The sequence below is a fragment of the Dendropsophus ebraccatus genome, chromosome 2, assembly GCF_027789765.1.
Source record: "Dendropsophus ebraccatus isolate aDenEbr1 chromosome 2, aDenEbr1.pat, whole genome shotgun sequence".
Lineage (NCBI taxonomy): Eukaryota > Metazoa > Chordata > Amphibia > Anura > Hylidae > Dendropsophus > Dendropsophus ebraccatus.
In genome coordinates, this window is record NC_091455.1 from 140,341,310 (window position 1) to 140,362,938 (window position 21,629).

A 21,629-nucleotide genomic window follows, 5' to 3' on the forward strand; every position below is an offset into this window, starting at 1 on the left:
CGCAGCGCACAGATTGGCCGGGCGGGCCGTGAAGACACCGGGAGCCCCGAAGCAAGCAGGAACGGGGACCCGGTAATGTATAATGTCCGGCGGCCAGGGGGTTAATGGGGCGGGCTGCAGACAAAATTCTCTGCTATTGAAAGTATAGGGCCGGGATCTGCAGCGAGTCTCGCTGCAAAAATGCAGCAAGGAGACTCGCTGCAGATCCGGCAAGTGTGTTTGTAACCTGAGGGAAGAAATGGCTTCCTCAGGAGAACTGTAAAGAGAGGCTGAACCATCCGATTTGAAAACTTTCAGTATGGCAGGATAAAGAAGAGCAGAACCACTGCTGCGGAGTAGTCATTAAACATGAGGATTTTGTGGCCACGAATTGCAACATCAACTGTAGATTTTTTAAAGCTTTGTAAAATGTTGTTTTTATCATTATAATTCAGATACTTGACAATCACTTGTCTGGGTTTATGTTCTTTTTTATTTGCATCTTGCTTTTGTTTCGCTGGTGGGGGTCCCACACGGTGAGCTCTTTCCACAGTAATGTGACCTGGGATACCCAAGGCTTGGGGAATTTCTAGAGAACATATAGCATGTAATTGCATGGCTGGAATGGATTCAGGTAAACCTATAATACGTAAATTGTTGCGCCTAGAGCGGTTCTCTAGATCATCAGTCTTTGTTTGCAATGAAGCTGTGACATTCATATTCTGTTGTAGTTTTATTTTTGTAGAATGTATTTCATCTTCTAACAAGCTGACTCTCTCCTGAAGTTCAGTAATCTGTGAGGTGTGCGTTGCTATATCTCCCTGTATGGTTGCTAGGGAGGAAACTATAGTGGCCTCAAGAGAGGATTTTATGTCATTTAACCCATAGCCGCACCTGGACGTTATTGTACGTCCTGGCAGGAGGTTACTTTCCGCACCAGGACGTACAATTACTTCCCGGCTCCCGGTGCTCACTGTTTACACAAACAGTGACCGGGAGCCGCAACTAAACTGTCAGCTGATAGCTGACAGTTTAGTGTAACTGGTGCTGGATACCCTTTAGGGGTTCAGCACCGGCGATCGCCGGCATCAGTGGATCGGTAACGATCTACTGATGCCATTGTAAACCCCCGGTCCCGGTGTCCGCTGCCTTCCGGGATACAGGGGGATGTCGGGTCAGAGGTCCCTCCCCCTCCCCTGCCGTCCTGTATGTCCAATGTACAGCTGGTAGCAGTGGATCTTCACAGATCCACCACTGCCAGCCTGTATGGACGATCATCCAGACCCCCGGTCCCGGTACTCACTGTGAGCTCCGGGACCCGGGGGAAGCTCGGGGCCGGTGACACAGAGGATTCTCTCCCTCGTGCAGCAGTGTTAGACAGCTGGCAACTGTGGATCTATACAGATCCACCGCTGCCAGCATGTGTTCAGTGCTGCACAACACCCCCGGTGCCGGTACTCACCGTGAGCTCCGGGATCTGGAGATGGCCCCCTCCATCCTCAGCATGTGACCAGCGTCTGTCCAATGACGCTGGTCCATGCTTATCTGCACTGTGATTGGCAGCTCTGTGATCAGAGCTGCCAATCACAGTGTCCCATGTTAACAGGGGGAGGGCAAATGCCTGGATGCAGGCTCTGGTCCCTCAATAGGTAAATTCTTTGTGAGGAGATCAGAGCCTGCATTCTGCATTCTGTAGTATAAAAAGTAAAAAAACACATAACACACATTATTTTCCCAAATACCCCCTCCCCTGTGATCTCCCAGTAATAAGGGAGATCTAAGTTAGCTTTCCGTAAATCCGTCCTTTTAGTAAGCGTCCGTTAGTGTCAGTCAGCACCCGTTAGTAAGCGTTAGTCAGCGTCGTTACTAAGTGTCAGTCAGCATCCGTTACTAAGTGTCAGTCAGTGTCAGTCAGTACCAGTTAGTAAGCGTTAGCGTCGTTACTAAGTGTCAGTCAGGTTCCGTTACTAAGTGTCAGTCAGCGTCTGTTAGCGCCAGTCAGCGTCCGTTACTAAGTGTCAGTGTCCTTTAGTTAATCAGCATCCATTACTGTCAGTCGGCATCCGTTAGTAAGAGTTAGTCAGCGTCCGTTACTAAGTGTCAGTCCGTTAGTAAGAGTCAGTCAGCGTCCCTAAGTGTCAGTCAGCATCAGTTAGTGTCAGTCAGCTTCTGTTACTAAGAGTCAGTCAGTGTCCATTTATAAGAGTCAGCGTCCGTTAGTAAGTGTCAGTCAGCGTCCATTATAAACGTCAATCAGCGTCCGTTAGTAAGCGCCAGTTAGCATCCGTTAGTGACAGTCAGCATCAGTTTTAGTGTATCAGTGTTAGCGTCAGTCTAGCGTCTCTTTGTGTCGGTTGTAAATCCGTCACAGTCAATTGTGTGTTTTAGTGTAAATTTTTTTTTTGTGAATTTGTGACAAAAAAAGCATTAAAAAAACCCACATTTTACACAAAATCTAATCCTAAATACCCTCTCCCCTGTGATCTCTCAGTGATAAGAGATATCTTAGATAGCTTTCTGCCAATCTGTGGTGTCAGTGCCCACTAGTGAGTGTCAGTGTCAGCTAGTAAGTTTCATTCAGTGTCCATTAGTGTCACTCAGTGTCTTTTAGTGTCTGTGCGTCAGAGCGCGTTGTGTTAAAAAAAAAAAGTAAAAAAAAATAAAATTGTACTTCAGTTTTTTGTGATTTGAGACACCTGTACATACCGCTATGGCAGTGAGGGTTTATAGTGCCGAGGAGGCGTATGCCATGCTTGCGTCTGATTCAGAAACACTAAGCGCAGAAGATTTGGATTATCTTCTTTCCTCCTCCTCTTCCTCTCTTAGTGACAATGAGGAACCTCCTCGACAACGAAGGAGACTTGCGGCCCGGGATCCTCACCTTGAACCAATTACAGACTGGTCACCCCCCACAAACTACACCCCCCAAATCCCTGCATTTACTGCTACAGCAGGAGTGCACGCTCAGACAGAGGGGCTGTCTGAATTGGATTTCTTCCAATTATTTTTTTCGGCAGATTTGCTTCAGTTGATGGTAGAGCAAACAAATTTATACGCCGAACAATTTATTGCAGCCCACCCTAATTCCTTCCTGGCCCAGCCCAACCGATGGCACCCTACCAATTGTGCCGAACTTCTAAAATACTGGGGGTTGGTCCTCAATATGGGTCTCAACAAAAAAACAGAAGTGAGATCATACTGGTCGACAGACGTTTTATATCACTGTCCTTTATATCGTAACACTATGACCAGACCCAGATTTGAGGCCCTTCAAAAATTTTTACATTTTTCGGACAACTCCCAGTGCCCTCCCCAGGAAGACCCCAGATTTGATCGGCTAAATAAAATCAGGCCGGTCATTAATATTTTGGCCCGGAATTTCTCCAGTTTATACACCCCCAAAAAGGAGATTTCAGTGGACGAGTCATTGGTGAGCTTTAAGGGCAGGGTAAAGTTTCGCCAATACTTGCCCAATAAGCGTGCACAGTACGGACTCAAGCTGTACAAGCTATGTGAGTCCGATACCGCCTATATGTACGCTTTCCGGGTGTATGAGGGGAAGGACAGTCACATTGACCCCCCTGGCTGTCCTTCCTTTATTTCCACCAGTGGGAAGATTGCCTGGGACCTCCTGCGCCCACTGTTTGATCAGGGGTACCACTTGTATTTAGACAATTGGTACACAAGTGTACCCCTGTTTAAATGTCTCTTGGAAAAAAAAACAGTGGCATGTGGGACGGTGCGAAAAAATCAAAAGCATCTCCCAAAGACCCTCATCAACCAACGCCTGACAATTGGAGAGAGCAGAGCGTTGCTTCACGATGGGGTCTTGTGTCTCAAGTACAGAGACAAGAAAGATGTGTGCATGCTCACATCTATTCATGATGATGCCAGCACCAGTGTCCCCAGACGTGGCTTCACATCAGCCAAGATGACCCCTGTATGCATACAGGCATACAATAAATTCATGGGTGGGGTTGATCTGAACGATCAAATTTTGAAGCCATATAGTGCCATGCGTCGGAGCAGAATCTGGTACAAGAAATTGGCCGTGAACCTTGTCCAGATGGCACTATATAATTCCTTTGTGCTCTACAGGAAGGCAGGCAACCATGGAACGTACTTAGAGTACCAGGAAAAAGTGATCAAGAGGCTTATACTTGGAGAAGAGGTGGGGGAAACCTCAGCTTCTTCAAGCAATGTGGGCCGAATAATTCCTGGGCAGCACTTCCCTGGTTTAGTGCCTTGCACAGGGAAAAAACGCCAGGCACAAAAAAGGTGCCGCGTCTGCTTCAAAAAGGGTATCCGCAGGGATACCATATACCAATGCGACACGTGCCCATCTAAACCTGGACTCTGCATGAAAGAGTGCTTTCGCATCTTTCATACATCACTGGATTAGAAACCCCCCAGCGAGCCCACACCAATCCACAGTGCTTTGAAACCCCCCAGTGGCCTCACACTCATCACTTTATCATTCTGAGCTTTTACCCCTATTTAAAATTGGACACAACAAATAACTGTGAAACAAAACTAAAAATCTCATTATACCCCTAGATGAATACAACATACTTTTGAAAAAGTATATGGTCTGCACAATCGTTTAGACCTACGCTGGACCCAACAAAACTAAAAATCTCATTATACCCCTAGATGAATACAACATACTTTTGAAAAAGTATATGGTCTGCACAATCGTTTAGACCTACGCTGGACCCAACAAAACTAAAAATCTCATTATATCCCTAGATGAATACAAAATACATTACCAAATGCTCCTTCTCTTCTGAGCTCTGTTGTGCGCCCGCACAACACTTTACGTCCACATATAGGTTATTTCTGGATTCATGAGAAATTGCATTACAAATATTGGGGGGCTTTGTCTCCTTCAAGCGGTTTTAAATTTGAAAAATGGGGGGGTTCACCAACTCATAAGTGTGAAAAATTTGATTTTTTATTTTCACGACCCACTTTTGCAAAAAACTGTGAAAAACCTGTGGGGTCCATATGCTCAATGTACCCCTTGTTACATTCCTTAAGGGGTGTAGTTTTCAAAATGGGGTCACTTTTGGGGGTTTCTACTATCTAGGCACTAGGGGGGCTTTGTAGACACAACATGGCCTCCATTATTCATTCTTGCTAAATCCACTCTCCAAAAGGCAAAAAGTGCTCCTTCTCTTCTGAGCTCTGTTGTGCGCCCGCACAACACTTTACGTCCACATATAGGTTATTTCTGGATTCATGAGAAATTGCATTACAAATATTGGGGGGCTTTGTCTCCTTCAAGCGGTTTTAAATTTGAAAAATGGGGGGGTTCACCAACTCATAAGTGTGAAAAATTTGATTTTTTATTTTCACGACCCACTTTTGCAAAAAACTGTGAAAAACCTGTGGGGTCCATATGCTCAATGTACCCCTTGTTACATTCCTTAAGGGGTGTAGTTTTCAAAATGGGGTCACTTTTGGGGGTTTCTACTATCTAGGCACTAGGGGGGCTTTGTAGACACAACATGGCCTAAATTATTCATTTTTGCTAAAGCCACTCTCCAAAAGCCAAGAGGTGCTACTTCTCTTCTGAGCTCTGTTGTGCGCCCGCACAACACTTTACGTCCACAAATGAGGTATTTGTAAAAACTGCAGAATCAGGGGCATCTTATTGTTTATAGCTGTGTGGTATGAAAAAAATAGGATTGAACTGAAATCTCAGCAAAGAAAATTGAAAACTTCACGTTTTACATTTACTTTGCAGTTATTTCTCTGATGTGCCTATAGGGTTAAAAAAACTGTATGAATGTAAATATGAATACTAGAAAGGGTGAAGATTTCAAAATGGGGTGAATTATGAGGGTTTCTAGTATAAAGGCCTCTAAAATATACTCCAAAACTAAACTGGTCACCAAAAAATCCTGAATTAGAAATTTTCACAACATTTTTGAAAAATGCTACTAACCGTTTACGGCCTCTAACATCCTAAAAATATAAAAGCATGTTCTGCAATTGCTGCTAACATAAATTAGACATGTTATATATATGAATTAATTTATAATTTATGGGGTATAACTTGCTTCCTTATTAGCAGAGGCTTTCAAATATAGAGAAATGCATTTTTTTATTTTTTCCCATAATTTTGGAGTTTTTCACAAAAAAATGCTAAAGGTATCGACTCAAATTTATGACTAACATAAAGTAGAATATGTCACGAAAAAACAATCTTGGAATCACAAGGATCGGTAAAAGTATTCCAAAGTTGTTGATGCATAAAGTGACACATGTCAAATTTGAAAAATTTGCCTGTGTCATAAACGCCAAAACTGGCTGTGTCCCCTAAGGGTTAATATCATCTTGGACACTTGAATTGCCAGTGCCTTGCAAGACATATTTAGTCCTGGTATCATGGTGTCACAGAGGTCCGGCTCTGGGGTTTGTGAGGTATGTGTTTCCTCTGTGTGTGCCTCAGCAGCAGCACCTCGTGTCGGCGCCATCTTAGGTGTCCCTGTGACAGAGCTGTGAGGTAAATGAAGGAGGGCTTATGGGGAGGTGTATAACTGGTTCCCCACTTAATGAAGTGGTGCCTCCGACTCCTCAGCACTTAGAGAAGTCAGAGATGTGGTCCGGCAGGGCCGGTAATGTCAGGAGTCAGAGCGGGGAGCGATATTATGAGCGGAGGGTGGAGGAGCTCACTCACACTGCTGCCATCCCATACGCGTCGGAACCGGAAGTCTATATTATATGTGTTAAGTATTATTTACGTGTTCAGACATAGTGTTGTTAATAAAGTTTTGTTAATAAAGTAAAGGTGAAGAGAGAGACAGGAAGTGAAGGCGGGGTTATCCTGCTGCTGTTCTAGCATGGAGACGAGACACAAGCAGACATGATGAGATTCCGATAATGCTGACAGTTCATATGTATTCACTTGTTGGATTGTTCCTTCAATAATCTGAGTCCGAGTGAACGCTGAAAGATCCGCTGCCAACATTTATTAGGCCCTGCAGTTTAATAAAGTCATTGTGACCTGTCACAATTGTCACCTGAGTGCAGTTATTTTATTAACCCCTGCACTGAAACACTCTTATGTGTTTCCTATTAACTTTACTGAAAGGCATTATAATATCAAAAAAACTTCAAAATTATTCCAGTATTTAAGGTGTGTGAACAGCCTAAAGGACTGGGTCATTAGACCCACAGGAAGACATAGGGGGAGATTTTTCAAAGGATGTAAAATTTAGCCTGGTGCAAATTGCCCACAGCAACCAATCACAGCTCAGTTTCAAGCTCTGGTGAAAAGAAAGCTGAGCTGTGATTGGTTGCTGTGGGCAGTTTGCACCAGTCTAAATTTTACACCCTTTGATAAATCTCCCCCATAGAGTAAATATGCAACAAGCCAGCTGCATCCACTTACTGAAAAATCTACAGGTGCATGAATCACTTTGAAGCAGAAGTTTAGCATCCAAAAAAACCATTTTTTTAGAAACTTTTCTTTTTTTTTCAATACCGGACAGTCAAGGAAAAAACATCGTTTACGCGTTTTGGCGAGAGCCTTGTTCACATCCATTTGTAAACAAGGCTCTCGTCGAAATGCATAAACAATGTTTTTTCCATGACTGTCCCGTATTTAAAATAAAAGACAAGTTTTTAATCCACATCGGTGCTGAAAAAATTCTTTTTTTTGAATACATAGAGTAAAATAAGGGCTGCATTTTGGTCCCAGTCCGGCCTTGTTCCAGACAGTCAAATGGGATGCAACTAAGAATGGAGACTGAGGAATGAAGCACCTGAGGACTGGATGGGCTTTGTTGTTTCATAGCCTTGTGATGGTTTTGTCAATGGCACATGGGCACAAAGGGGTCTTCACAGGTGTTGTCTGGCCCTATAATACACTATAGCAGTCCTACTGCAATTGTGCAGAAAAAAGAGTTGAGTCAGGTAGAGCAGTTGGCGATGGTAGGCATAGAAAAGGATTTAGACCATATGTGGTTAAACACGGCTTATCTTTACGAAATACATCTTCAGAAATACAATAGCGACCCAAAACAATAATAGTTGGTACAGCAGGTAGATGATGAGAGCAAGGAATGTCAAGTGGTAGACACAGTATTGGGGGTCTCTGCACAGCCAGTATGAAATATGTAATGTTACTCATAGTCTCAGTAGATGCTCCTTCACCAAAGGGGCACAGGCTATATTGTTACTTGGCATGCCCCTGTTAAAGGTAATACAGTTTTTCTGACAGGCTGGCAGACAAGGGTACTTTCGTTTCTAGAATGTTTTCTTCATGAGAAAGTCTAAGCAACTCTATAACCACACTTGCACTCATCGTTACAAATTTTAGACCCAAATGTCATTATAGCAAGGTAGTCAATGGCTGATGTATTGTATGTACTGTATACTAGAGATGAGCAAACGTGCTCGTCCGAGCTTGGTACTCGATCGAGTATTAGGGTACTCGATGGAACTTGTTACTCGGACGAGCATCTCGCGATACTCGAGGAAATCTCATTATCCGTTTCCTGTAAGTTTGCATGCTTTTTCGCAGCCAATAAACATGCAGGAGACTCTTTGGTACATCCTGCGATGACGTAGGACCCATACATGTCGATAGCAGCGATTGGTTGGCCAGATCAGATGACCCTGCCATATAAAACTCTGTGCCGGCAGTGCTCGCTTCAGAATCATGCTTTGAGAGATCAAGGACAGAGCTGCTGCTGGTCAGGGAGAGTGTCAGTGTAGGATTTAGCGTTCCAGTAGGCAGGGTATATACTAGCAATATAAACAAACAGCCCTTTTCAGGGCTTAACAGCTTTTACTAATACTATTACTACAGACTGCTGGCTGGGAGTTGCAGTACTGCTACCGCGATTTAACCAGCACACTGTGGTGACTGGCTGCTGGTAGAAAGGGGGCATTAGGTGTTGCATACACACCCTTAAGAAGTGCTCAGTGTACTACTTTTTGATTTTGGGGCTGGTGGTCCTGGTGTACTGCACTGTATAGCTGGGATTTGTAGTGCATCCCGCATAGAAGATACTTCACTGCTCATTGTATTGGGGTGACAAAATGTGTACAGTTGTTGCCCATACCAGATAGCACGGTCAAGCCCCCCCCCCCCCCTAAACTAGTGTGTACTGCACTGTATAGCTGGGATATGTAGTGCATCCTGCATAGAACTTACTTCACTGCTCATTGTATTGGGGTGACAAAATGTGTACAGTTGTTGCCCATACCAGATAGCACCGTCAAGCCCCCCTAAACAAGTGTGTACTGCACTGTATAGCTGGGATTTGTAGTGCATCCTGCATAGAACTTTCTTCACTGCTCATTGTATTTGGGTGACAAAGTGTGTACAGTTGTTGCCCATACCAGATAGCACTGTCAAGGCCCCCCAAACTAGTGTGTACTGCACTGTATAGCTGGAATATGTAGTGCATCCTGCATAGAACTTACTTCACTGCTCATTGTATTGGGGTGACAAAGTGTAGCCAGGGTTTACCAGCAACGCAGAGCCATTGTGGAATGCCAGATGTCAACCTCGGTTTTGTCCATTTCAAACCAAATGATTTGTGGTCCATATGCCTACCTCTGCCATCCATGTTGACTACTGGTGTGCCGGCCCTTGCCTCCTTTTGGCTGGGCCTTAACTGGCATCCATGTCGACTACTACTGGGCCTATAGTTTACTGGCGTCCCTAATTTTGCCTCATTGTTTTGTACATTTCGAACCAAATTATTTGTGGTCCATATGCCTACCCCTGGCATCCATGTAGACTACTGGTGTGCCTGCCCTTGCTTCGTTGTTGCTGGGCCTTAACTGGCATCCATGTCGACTACTGGTGTGCCTGCCCTTGCCTGGTTGTTGCTGGGTCTTAACTGGCATCCATGTAGACTACTGATGTGCCTGCCCTTGCCTCGTTGTTGCTGGGCCTTAGCTGGCATCCATGTAGACTACTGGTGTGACTGCCCTTGCCTCGTTGTTGCTGGGCCTTAACTGGCATCCATGTAGACTACTGGTGTGCCTGCCCTTGCCTCGTTGTTGCTGGGCCTTAACTGGCATCCATGTAGACTACTGGTGTGCCTGCCCTTGTCTCGTTGTTGCTGGGCCTTAACTGGCATCCATGTAGACTACTGGTGTACCTGCCCTTGCCTCATTGTTGCTGGGCCCTAACTGGCATCCATGTAGACTACTGGTGTGCCTGCCCTTGCCTCTTTGTTGCTGGGCCTTAACTGGCATCCCTGTCGACTACTGGTGTGCCTGCCCTTGCCTCGTTGTTCTCTGTGCCCTCACTGCCATGCTCTGACGTCATACTACGTCTATATTTGGTTATTTTTGACCGTACCACTTCAGGTTGGCAGAGGCTCTGGGGTGCCAAAACCTAAAAAACACCCCTAAAGTGACACCATTTAGAAAACTGCACCCCTTAAGGAATGTAACAAGGGGTGCGGTGAGCATCTGGACCCCACAGGTGCTTCACAGATTTTCAGAACAATGTGGTGTAAAAAAGGAAAAATTCTATTTTTTACACTAAAATGTTGTTCTAGCCTTCATTTTTCATTTTTACAAGGGGATAAAAGAAAAAAAAAATACCAAACATGTAGCGCAGTTTCTCCCGAGTACAGAAATACCCTATATGTGGACATAAAGTGCCAAGCGGGCGCAGGACGAGCCTCCAAAGGGAAGGAGCGCCAATTGGCCTTTGCAAGCTGGATTTTACTGGAATGGATTTCAAGGGTCATGTCGCATTTACAGAGCCCTCGTGCTGCCAAAACACTGGAAACCCCCCAAAAGTGACCCCATTCTGGAAATTACACCCCTCAAGGAATCTAACAAGGGGTTCAGTAAGCATATGGACCCCACTGGTGACGGGCACAAATGTGGAACAATGTGACGTGAAAGGGAAAAATTTCATTTTTTCACTTTTACGGCACATATGTGGCCGTCATCAAGGGGTCCATATCCTCACTGCACCCCTTGTTAGATTCCTTGAGGGGTTTAGTTTCCAGAGTGGGGTCACTTGTGGGGAGTTTCCAGTGTTTTGGCAGCACGAGGGCTCTGTAAATGCGACATGGCGTTCATCATCCATTCTAGCCAAATCCAACCTCTAAAATCCAAATGGCGCTCCTTCCCTTCGGAGGCTTGCCCTGCGCCCACATGGCACTTTATGTCCACATGTGGGGTATTTACGGACTCGGGGGAAATTGCTCTACACATTTTGTGTTTTTTTTTCACTTTTAACCCCTTGTGAAAATGAAAAATTTAAGGCTAAACCAACATTATAGTGTAAAAAATGTAATATTTCATTTTCACGCCATATTGTTTCACATTTGTGCCCGTCACCAGTGGGGTCCATATGCTCACTACACCACTTGTTACATTCCCTGAGGGGTGTAGTTTCCATAATGGGGTCACTTGTGGGGGTTTCAACTGTCTTGGCAACACAGGGGCCTTTTAAATGCAACATGGCCCCTCGAAATCCATTCCAGCCAAATCCAGCCTCAAAAAGCCAAATGGCGCTCCTTCCCTTTGGAGGCTTACCCTGCAAACGCATGGCGCTTTATGTCCACATGTGGGGTATTTCCGTACTCAGGGGAAATTGCTCTACACATTTAGTGTTTTGTTTATCTTTTAACCCCTTGTGAAAATGAAAAAATCAAGACAAGATCAATGATTTAGTGTAAAAATTAAACATTTTTTACACTAAATGTTGGTCTAGCCTTGATTTTTTCCTTTTGCAAAAGGGCTTAAAAAAAAAAGTGAACACAAAACATGTAGGGTAATTTCCCCTGAGTACGAAAATACCCCACATGTGGATATAATGTGCCATATACCCAGAAGGCAAGCCACCAAAGGGACAGAGCGCCATTTAGAGGCTGGAATGGAGGATGGAGGCCATGTCGCAATTAAAAAGCTCCTGTGCTGCCAGGACAGTAGAAACCCCCCACAAGTGACCCCATTATGGAAACTACACCCCATAAGGAATCCAACAAGGGGTGCAGTGAGCATATGGACCCCACTGGTGACGGGCACATAAGTGGAACATGTGCCATGAAAATAAAAAATAGGGGCCATATCCCCACTGCCCCCCTCGTTAGATTCCTTATGGGGTGTAGTTTCCAGAATGGGGTCACTTGTGGGGGGTTTCTACTGTCCTGGCAACACAGAGGCTTTGTAATTGCATCATGGCATCCTCTAATGGGAATGGCGGCCATACCTATTTAGCTGGGGAAAAGGGACAATTTTAATTAATTTGGGGTATTAGGCCAATTATTAGTTTATAAGGTTGAAAATGACAGGTGTCCATCAAATTCATAACAAGAGAAAGTTTTGTAGTCAGCTCACCCACTCAGCCTTGCTTCACCTATTATGTGGATCTCCGTAGCTTAAAAGCTCGCAGGTGCTGTATTGCGGGCCGCAACCCGACTAATCCAGAATAGAGAAAAAGTGTGCATCCGCAGCTTCTTAAAAATAAGTAACCTTTATTGAACGTCACAAAAATAAAATAACAAAACTCATTAAAAGACACGCCGACGCGTTGCAGGGTGAGAACCCCTTAATCAAGGTTACTTATTTTTAAGAAGCTGCGGATGCACACGTTTTCTCTATTCTGTCCATCAAATTCAACCTGTGTTGATCCAGAGGAAGGCAAAAAACCCTCGTGAGGCAGACGACAGCAGCCTCATCACAGGGAAAAAATTCCTTCCTGACTCCATAATGGCAATTAGAATAATCCCCGGATCAACGTGACCCCTGAAATAGGAAGAAGGGACAGAATTTAGATAATGTAGAACCCCAGTGACGTGTGGTGCGCCTTGAAGCGATCCAGTATGCAGAGGCCGGGGGGATCAGGACAGGTGTCACACTGGAAAATGGTGTCCTTCCTGATCCCCCTGTTACGCCACACTCTGCACTTCTTCTGGGGTCTCCCTTTCTCCAGTGTGGGGGACGTCACCTGGAAAATGTTGTCCTGGTGCGATACGGGGTCCTTCATATCCAGAAGCGCTGGGTCCGCTCCATGGCTGCTAAATATAAGGGCTTTATTACTGCTTCTGATATTTTCGGATCGTGCCGCAAGCTACAGTAGCTCGGGCAGCGAGGGACCGGAAGAGGGGGTGTTGGTATAAAAGTTATCCCTGTACGGGTGGTAACCTTTATCCAGTAGTGGGAAGATCAGTTCCCAAACGATCTCCCCACTAACCCTGAGGATGGGGGGGCATCTGGGGGCTGGATTTGGGTGTCCCTTCCTTCATACACTCTAAGGGTACGTGCACACTGCGGAATGGCGAAGGATATCCCTTTGTGCATTCCGCAGCTGGCACCCGCCGGCGGACTGATGGAGGCGCGCGTCTCTGCTCCTGTCACACTCCATTATATGCACGGGCGGATTCCGCCCTCTGTCCAAAGAATGAACGTGTTCATTCTTTGGACGGACGACGGAATCTGCCCGTGCATAGGATGGAGTCTATGACACGGGTGGAGACATGCGCCTCCATCAGTCCGCCGGCGGGTGCCAGCTGCGGAATGCACAAAGGAATATCCTTCGCCATTCCTTAGTGTGCACGTACCCTAAATCTGTAAGTGCACCCTGCGGTACGCTCACAGAGTTTGTAGAATTTCACGCCATTACGTGATCTCTTATTGGGACGGTACTGGCGGAAAAGACGTGTCTGGGGGGCAGTGTACGCTACGCTACCTCCAGACACGTCACTGGATGATGGGGATGATGAGGATGAATGGAGGAAAGAAGGATCCCCCCATTCATCCTCACTGGCTGTTTTGGTGTCGGAGGCAATAATAGCGTATGCCTCTGATGCCGAAAACACCCTGGGGGCCATCTTTATACAGGGATTGGTATATGGGGTATGTAAATGTGTAGTGGTGTAGTGTAAAACTTTATTCCATGTAGTGTGGTGTAGTGTAGTGTTTTTACGTGTTTTTTTGACAGTAAGAAAAAATATCCCTACGCCAAGAAAGGAGCTGCTGATAAATGCCGCACTTATGTGCGCCACTTATCAGCAGACAGTGGCGGTAGGATATAGGGGGGAAGAACGCCCCTACGCCAAAAAGGAGGAGTTGCTGATCAGCGGCACACTTACGTGCGATGCTGATCAGCACTCAGTGGCGTTAGGGCGCAAAAAATAAAGAAAAAATTGGGAAAAAAAAATCTTTTTAACCCAAAGCAACTGATCAGTGAATGATATTCACTGATCAGCCTATAGGGGGCAGTAGAGCGACGCTCCCGGAGATTGCCGAGACCCGCCGAACCCGAGGACCCGAGCGTTTCCGAAGATTGCCGACGCTGGACGACCGAACCCGGAAGTGAAGCGAAGAAGACGCGAGGATGGCGCGGACCGCAGATCTTCGCTCCGGACGCCCAGATCAGGTGAGTATGGTACACCTGCACCACACACACCTGTTCTGCACCCCTCAGCTACCTAGCTGAGGGGTGCAGAATCCGACAAAACAGTTTTTTTTACAGTTTGATCGCCATGATGGGCCGGCCGGTACTGGCCGGCCTATCACGGCGATCGTGGGGGTGGCATCGGCGCCATCTTTCCCCAGAACACTAATGGCGATTGGTGCTATCTCGGACAGCACCAATCGCCATTGCTTTCCGGGTCACCGATGACCCGGAAAGCTGTTTTTAGCTGCTATATGCTGATCAATACAGCAGCGATCGTCGGCACGGGAGGGGTTAATCACCCCCCGTGCCGACGAGCAGAGATGGCCTGCTATACATTATAGCAGGCCATCTTCCCCGACCGCTGTGTGTGAACACACAGTGATCGGGGAAACATTGGGCGTAAGTATACGGCCGTTTGCGTTAAAGCCCACCCTGCGGGGGCGTATACTTACGCCTGATGTCATTAAGGGGTTAAATGTTTCTTCTCAAGTCTACTAGTCTACATTTTTTCTATTGATCGAAGTTGCTGCCTTTGTACCTTTTCCAGCTCTAGGACATACTTTCTATAAATCTGAGCCAAAAACTGAACAGCATAGTCCAGGTGAAGCTGCACTAAACCTTTATGAAGTGGCAATATTATGTTCCTGCCTGTTGAAGCAGCTGATTGAGTCTGGTGATAAATCACATTTTTATGCAAAGCCCTGGCTTCCGCAGATGACTTCTAGAGAGTTCCCTCTTCTCGCTGCACGGGGTCCCGGCGTACTGCTCTCCCGCCCCACCAATCAGTGTGTTGCCCAGCCGCAGCTCTGTAATGTATACAGAGCGGGAGCCGAGCGGCAGCAGAAGGGGTTAAGGGGCCTGCAAAATATCAGGACATTGTGACTTGTTGCATTAGACACAACCCTATCTGTTCTATAAAGAGGGGAGGGGGGAGGGGGGAGATGAGTCGACAGCAGAGAGTAGAGAACAAAGGATTACACAACACGGAGGTGGGTGACAATGGTATTCAGAGGTCTGAGAGGTCAGTGCTGACTGTCTGAGGAGATAGCCGGTAATGTAGCTGTAAATTGACTCTTTATTGTCCTGTTTTGGTGCCTCATCTCCCCCCACCCCTCCCCTCTCGTTACACAATGATGAAGACAGGGGGGAGAGCTTCAAACTGCTTTTTCGTGATAAAAATACATTTTTCGGCTAATAAACCCAATTACAAAGTTTCTTAAAATCGCCTGTACTATTGATTTCTGCAAAAAAAAAAAAAAACAAACAAAAAAAACGATAGTGACACTTTAAGTTTCCTTGGTGTTGCTGTGTCCGGGGTGGCTATCCGCTTTCTCTTTACAGAGTAGAGTCCCATGGTTTACTAAAACTTTCCCAGACACCCAATGTACTTACAAGATAAATTGGGGCCAAGGGGAAAAATTATCATAACTCAAAATATCAAAACTTTATCATAGTAAGAGCCTTATTACCCATAGCAACCATAGCTGTGCTGTGATTTTGTGGAGATATATGTGGATAAGAGGGATAAGACAGCATTTGGGTGTGATAATGGCTGATAACAGAGAACCACTGCTTGTAAGTGCTGTGTGCGTTCACCACCCACCAGGCACCTAATGTATATATGTGCCAAAATTGGGGGCAAATATTTGAGGTGTTTTGATGCCTGTGGAGACAAACAAACAGACGTTCAGTTTTATAATATAGATATATACGCTCACACACATACATACATTTAAATCTACAGGCAAGCTATAGCTTTAGTATTTAAGAGATCTTGTTGGAGCAACCTCCAAGACAGATCACTATGCTTCTGTAGAATATGTAAAGTGATTGACATGGTATGATTTAGGTGTTTGCTAACCACAATCCCCCTGGGTATAATCCAGTTCAACAGTGGCTTCCTTATTTGAAAGAATTGTGCTCCCCCTCCTTCTGCTGCACAGTCACTGGATCTTAATCTCCATAGCCCACCAGTTTTCTGTGTAATACTTGTAGCTTATATGCTGCGTGTAAATGCGATATATACTGTTTGCACAACTGAACTCTTTGATGATTATCATTTCCTATTTTACAGCTAAGTGTAAATTGTAGCAGCAGAGTGTTTACTGATAGCTACAAAAGCAAGTTATCAGTCAAACAACCCTCTCTACATCATGTTCTAAAATGGCAGCAGATTTTGAAAGGGGTTATCCAGAGCTACAAAAACATGGCCCCTTTGGCCCCACTTTTGTCTCCAGTTTAGGTGTGGTTTGCAATAAACTCCATTTACTTCAATGGAACTGAGTTTCAAACCCCACTCAAACTGGAGACAAGAGTAGGGCAAAAGTGGCCTTTTTTTTTATAGCGCTGAATAACCCCTTTAATAAGAGGTTTTCAGGTCAACTTCTGTGGGCTTGAACAAGGTTAAAGGGTACTCCAACATCAGGTAAAATAAAAAAAAAACATGCTGCAGAAGCATATATTTAGAATTATGCAACACGTACAGGAAGAAAAAGTCCAAGCACTTACCAGTAGTAATGTCATTGGTGGATTTATTCACATAACATCACAGGGAGGGATGGATGAGGTGGGTGCGGGAGCATCACTGCAAATAGTCTGCAGAGATGCTCCCGCACCCACGTCATCCAAGCACTCACTGGTAGTACTGTCATCAGTGGACTTATTGACATAGCATCACAGGGAGGGGTGGATGACATCCCTGAAAATTTATATAATTTATATATATCAAATTACATTAGATTAACGTGAAGTTTTCAGAAAGCAAAATCGTCATTGTCCAGTTAGTATTTTTAAGACAACAGCCGTAATGGCCGTTATTTTCCTTTCTGTGTTTTCAATCCACCCCTGGTTTTGGTTGCAAAATACTGACCAAAATACTGAGCAAAAACACTGTGTGGGAACATACCCTTAAAGGGGTACTCCCGATGCTGATGAAAAAACTATCAATCAATCATAAACATAGTTTTTACATTTACCATCCCCCCTGAGTCTGTCACCGTTTGAATATCCCGCTGTTTGCAGGTGCCTGAAGCTCCAGTCAGTGTCTTCATTTTTCTTCGCTTCCTGGTTTGGGCTTTTCCATGATGCACCTTGTCTCCTGTGATGTCTAACTGACTCTGTAAAACATCTTGTTCAGCCAATCAGAGCTGAGCAACCTGAGTCATCTGACAAAGGGAGGCTTAAAAGGACTTAGACCCGCCTCCCTCTTGATGATGTCATTGTCACAAAATGGCTGCCACAGAGCAGCCTGGGGTCAACAGTCATTAGGTAAAATTGAGTTTACTTTACTTCCTGGTGGAGGGTTGAGGGGGGAAAACGTAGTGAAGGGGGGCAGATAGGTGATTGAAGCATATTACAAAGTTAAATAACTTTGTAATGCGTTTCAATTACTGGGAAAAAGCTTTTCGCTGGAGTACCCCTTTAGGCTAGGTTCACACTATGTAACTGTGCGGCTGTATTTTTTATGCGGCTGTAAATGTGCGGATGAAACTACGGCCGTGGGAAAAAATAGACATGCGGCTCAAAACATACGGTCATTTACTTGAAAATCTGGTTCAACTAAAAATAACAAATAAAGTCTTAAGAAAGTGATGCAAACACCTCTGTAATGCATCTGGGAAAGCAGGGAACCAGTTTACATGAATTGCTATTAGCGGGGTTTGCGATCCTCTGCAGTAATGCCGATGTCTCTCATGGTTAATATATTAAAATAATAAAACACATTTTCGTTGTAATAAAGTGCCTTTCGTTGTTCAATAATAAAATTTAAACTAATCCATCATTTTTCAATTAAATATACTGTTAAAATAAATATATATATAAATAAATGTATATTTATATATATAATTATTTTTTGACAGTATATTTAATTGCACAACAATGGATTCGTTAGAATTAAATTATTGAATAACGAAACCGAATTTATTTCAACGAAAATGTGTTTTATTAATTAAATATTAATTAGTACAGGAAGCTCCATAAGCCGTTAATTCATATTGCCGGCAAAAGAGCATTCTGTACTAATCATCACTTTACTTTAATGAAAACATCAAATGTTTCTTCTAATTATGTTATCACAATAGCATTATTAGAAGAAACATTTAGAATTATATGTGCGCTCAGCTGATTGGCTGATCGGCTGAGCGCACATATAATTAGCGGGTCCGCAGCACAGTGACTTCATTGTGCTGTGGACCAGCGAAGAGGACACATCGGGGTGGGTATAGAGCTCTCCCCACCCCCTCCCCAGCACTGCACCCCTCCCAGCAAGGAAGGGGGGTCACTTAACCCTTTCCTTGCTGGGATGGGTGCAGTCTGACATCAGTCTGGCCCCCAAGGGGTTAAGGGGGATGCAATACATCCTCCCTTAACCCCTTGGGGGCCAGACTGTAAGCAGCGATCTGTAAAGATGCTGCATACTGTAAGGAGCAATGATGGGTGTTGTGCTCCTGGTTATAAAAATAGGGGGGACCCTATGCGTTTTTTTAAATTATTTATTTATTTAAAAAAAAAAACGCATAGGGTCCCCCCTATTTTTATAACCAGCCGGGTTAAAAACCAAACGACAGCAGCCTGGTAACACCAGGGTGGGAAGAGCCATTGGTTTAGGCCTAAATCTTACCAGCCTGCTGCCGCCCGGTCCAGGAGCGCCAATTTTGACGCTCCGGGACCACTGGCACCCGGCTCTTCCCAGTACATTTGGCAGTACAGGTGGCATTGGGTACTGGGGTAATAATGGGGGGTTAGTGTTAGCCATTTTATACCGGCTAACACTAGGCCCCAACTTAGTAATGGATTCCGTCTATTAGACGGCTTCCACTACTAAGTCTATAAAGTAAAGAAATAAAGAGAAGACAAAAGTTAAAAAAAATTTTTATTCAAATAAAAACACCCCCACACCCCTCATTGACCATTTTATTAAAAAGAAACAACAAAAAAACGCTGGTCATCGACGTAGTCCATGGAATCCGATGTAATCCCCAGGATACCGATATCTGAAAAACAAAAAGGGAGAAACACACAAAAAACACACAAACAGGAGCACAACAACCATCATTGTGAGAGGTGTTGTGCTCCTTACAGTATGCAGCATCTTTACAGATCGCTGCTTACAGTCTGGCCCCCAAGGGGTTAAGGGTAGTGCATCCCCCTTAACCCCTTGGGGGCCAGACTGATGTCAGACTGCACCCATCCCAGCAAGGAAGGGCTTAAGTGACCCCCCTTCCTTGCTGGGAGGGGTGCAGTGCTGGGGAGGGGGTGGGGGGAGCTCTATACTCACCCCGATGTGTCCTCTTCACTGGTCCGCAGCACAATGAAGTCACTGTGCTGCGGACCCGCTAATTATATGTGCGCTCAGCCGATCAGCCAATCAGCTGAGCGCACATATAATTCTAAATGTTTCTTCTAATAATGCTATTGTGATAACATAATTAGAAGAAACATTTGATGTTTTCATTAAAGTAAAGTAATGATTAGTACAGAATGCTCCTTTGCCGGCAATATGAATTAACGGCTTATGGAGCTTCCTGTACTAATTAATATTTAATGAATAAAACACATTTTCGTTGAAATAAATTCAGTTTCGTTATTCAATAATTTAATTCTAACGAATCCATCATTGTGCAATTAAATATACTGTCAAAAAATAAATATATATATAAATATACATTTATTTATATATATATTTATTTTAACAGTATATTTAATTGCAAAATGATGGATTCGTTAGAATTAAATTATTGAACAACGAAAGGGACTTTATTACAAAGAAAATGTGTTTTATTAATTTAATATATTAACTATTAGAGGCATCGGCATTCGGCATCATTGCCGGCTATTTTTGAAGTACTCCGTATGGACCGCCTGTCAATCCACGGCCGCGTTTCCAGCCGCAAACAATGGTCTTGCTCATTTTTTACGGGTCCGTTTACGATAGGGCCGTAGATTCATACATAGTGTGCACTGTGCAGCCGTATATCGTATACTTTCCAGCGTACGCATAAACCACCAAAAATACCGCCGCACAATTACAGCCGCAAATACAGCCGCACACTTACATAGTCTGAACCTGGCCTTAAGCTGTAATAGGAATAAAAGCAACATTGTAATAACAGTAATACAATAATAAGTTCTGGCTGGTTGTAACAAGAAATATTCATTTAGTAGTCTCTCTCTCTCTCTCTCTCTCTCTCTCACAATACAAGATACAAGCTGACAGTGAAGCTGTTACAGGTGATAGCTCAATAGTCAGATCAACACTGTGTCAAGCTGCAAATGCTAAACACGTTTCAAGGCCCACCTAGACCTCTTCCTCAGTGGCCTGTTGATGTGTGCCTCTTATGTAGTGTTAGGAAACCTGATTGTTAGGTGATAGAAAAAGTTCAGTGTGTTCATACAAGGTAATAAGAACTGGTCCGGAATCCTGGGACGAGAACAGTACTATGTAGCAGTATGTGTGTTCACACAAGGCCATTATTAGATCATGATCTGACTGTCATTTAACAAATCGGTGGTCGTGTTACAATGTCAAAACTCAATAAACGTAGTATAGCAAAATATATTGTGATGTGATGTAATACATTATATTACAAGCATATAACATTAAATATTGCAGAAATTGTATGAGGCTTGTATATAGTCCAGTCTAGATGATATGCTACCTCTTCTAACCTATATATCTACATATATGTATACAAGTAGATGGAAGAATAATGACCTCCCTCATTAACCTTTTCCACAAGTCAAGGATACAATCAAATGCATCACAGACTTTAATAATGGGTCTAATAGTAACTTAATTGATAGATGGTCTAAGGGCCCTTTTACACAGAAAGATTATCTGACAGATTATCTGCCAAAGATTTGAAGCCAAAACCAGGAATGGATTTGAAAAGGAGAAATCTCAGGCTTTCCTTTATTACCTGCTCTCTGTTTATAGTCCATTCCTGGCTTTGGCTTCAAATCTTTGGCAGATAATCTGTCAGATAATCTTTCCGTGTAAAAGGGCCCTAACCCCTAGATCCCTGCTCATAATAGAATGAAAGGGCGGTGGCACTTGCTCCTTCCAAGTTCATGCAGACACGATACCTCATCCCAGTACAGCAGCTTAGCTTCACTCAAGTGTCAGTCCATTCATTTTCGAAAATACATTTTATTATCAAAGTGTCATACAAGTGGTCCAGGCAACAATGTATTGTTTGATACTTTTGGAAGAAATGTGCTGATATTTTGCGGATCATACCTTATACCTTCATTTTGG

At 44.2% G+C, this 21,629-nt stretch overlaps 1 protein-coding gene across 1 annotated transcript; it reads left to right on the forward strand.

Annotated features, from left to right (window-relative positions):
• The first annotated feature begins 2,689 nt into the window (after nucleotides 1-2,689).
• On the forward strand, nucleotides 2,690-4,381 carry LOC138784178 (piggyBac transposable element-derived protein 4-like). Its single transcript, XM_069959690.1, has one exon. It carries the CDS (start codon nucleotides 2,690-2,692, stop codon nucleotides 4,379-4,381), a length of 1,692 nt encoding a protein of 563 aa, XP_069815791.1.
• Nucleotides 4,382-21,629: the final 17,248 nt, after the last annotated feature.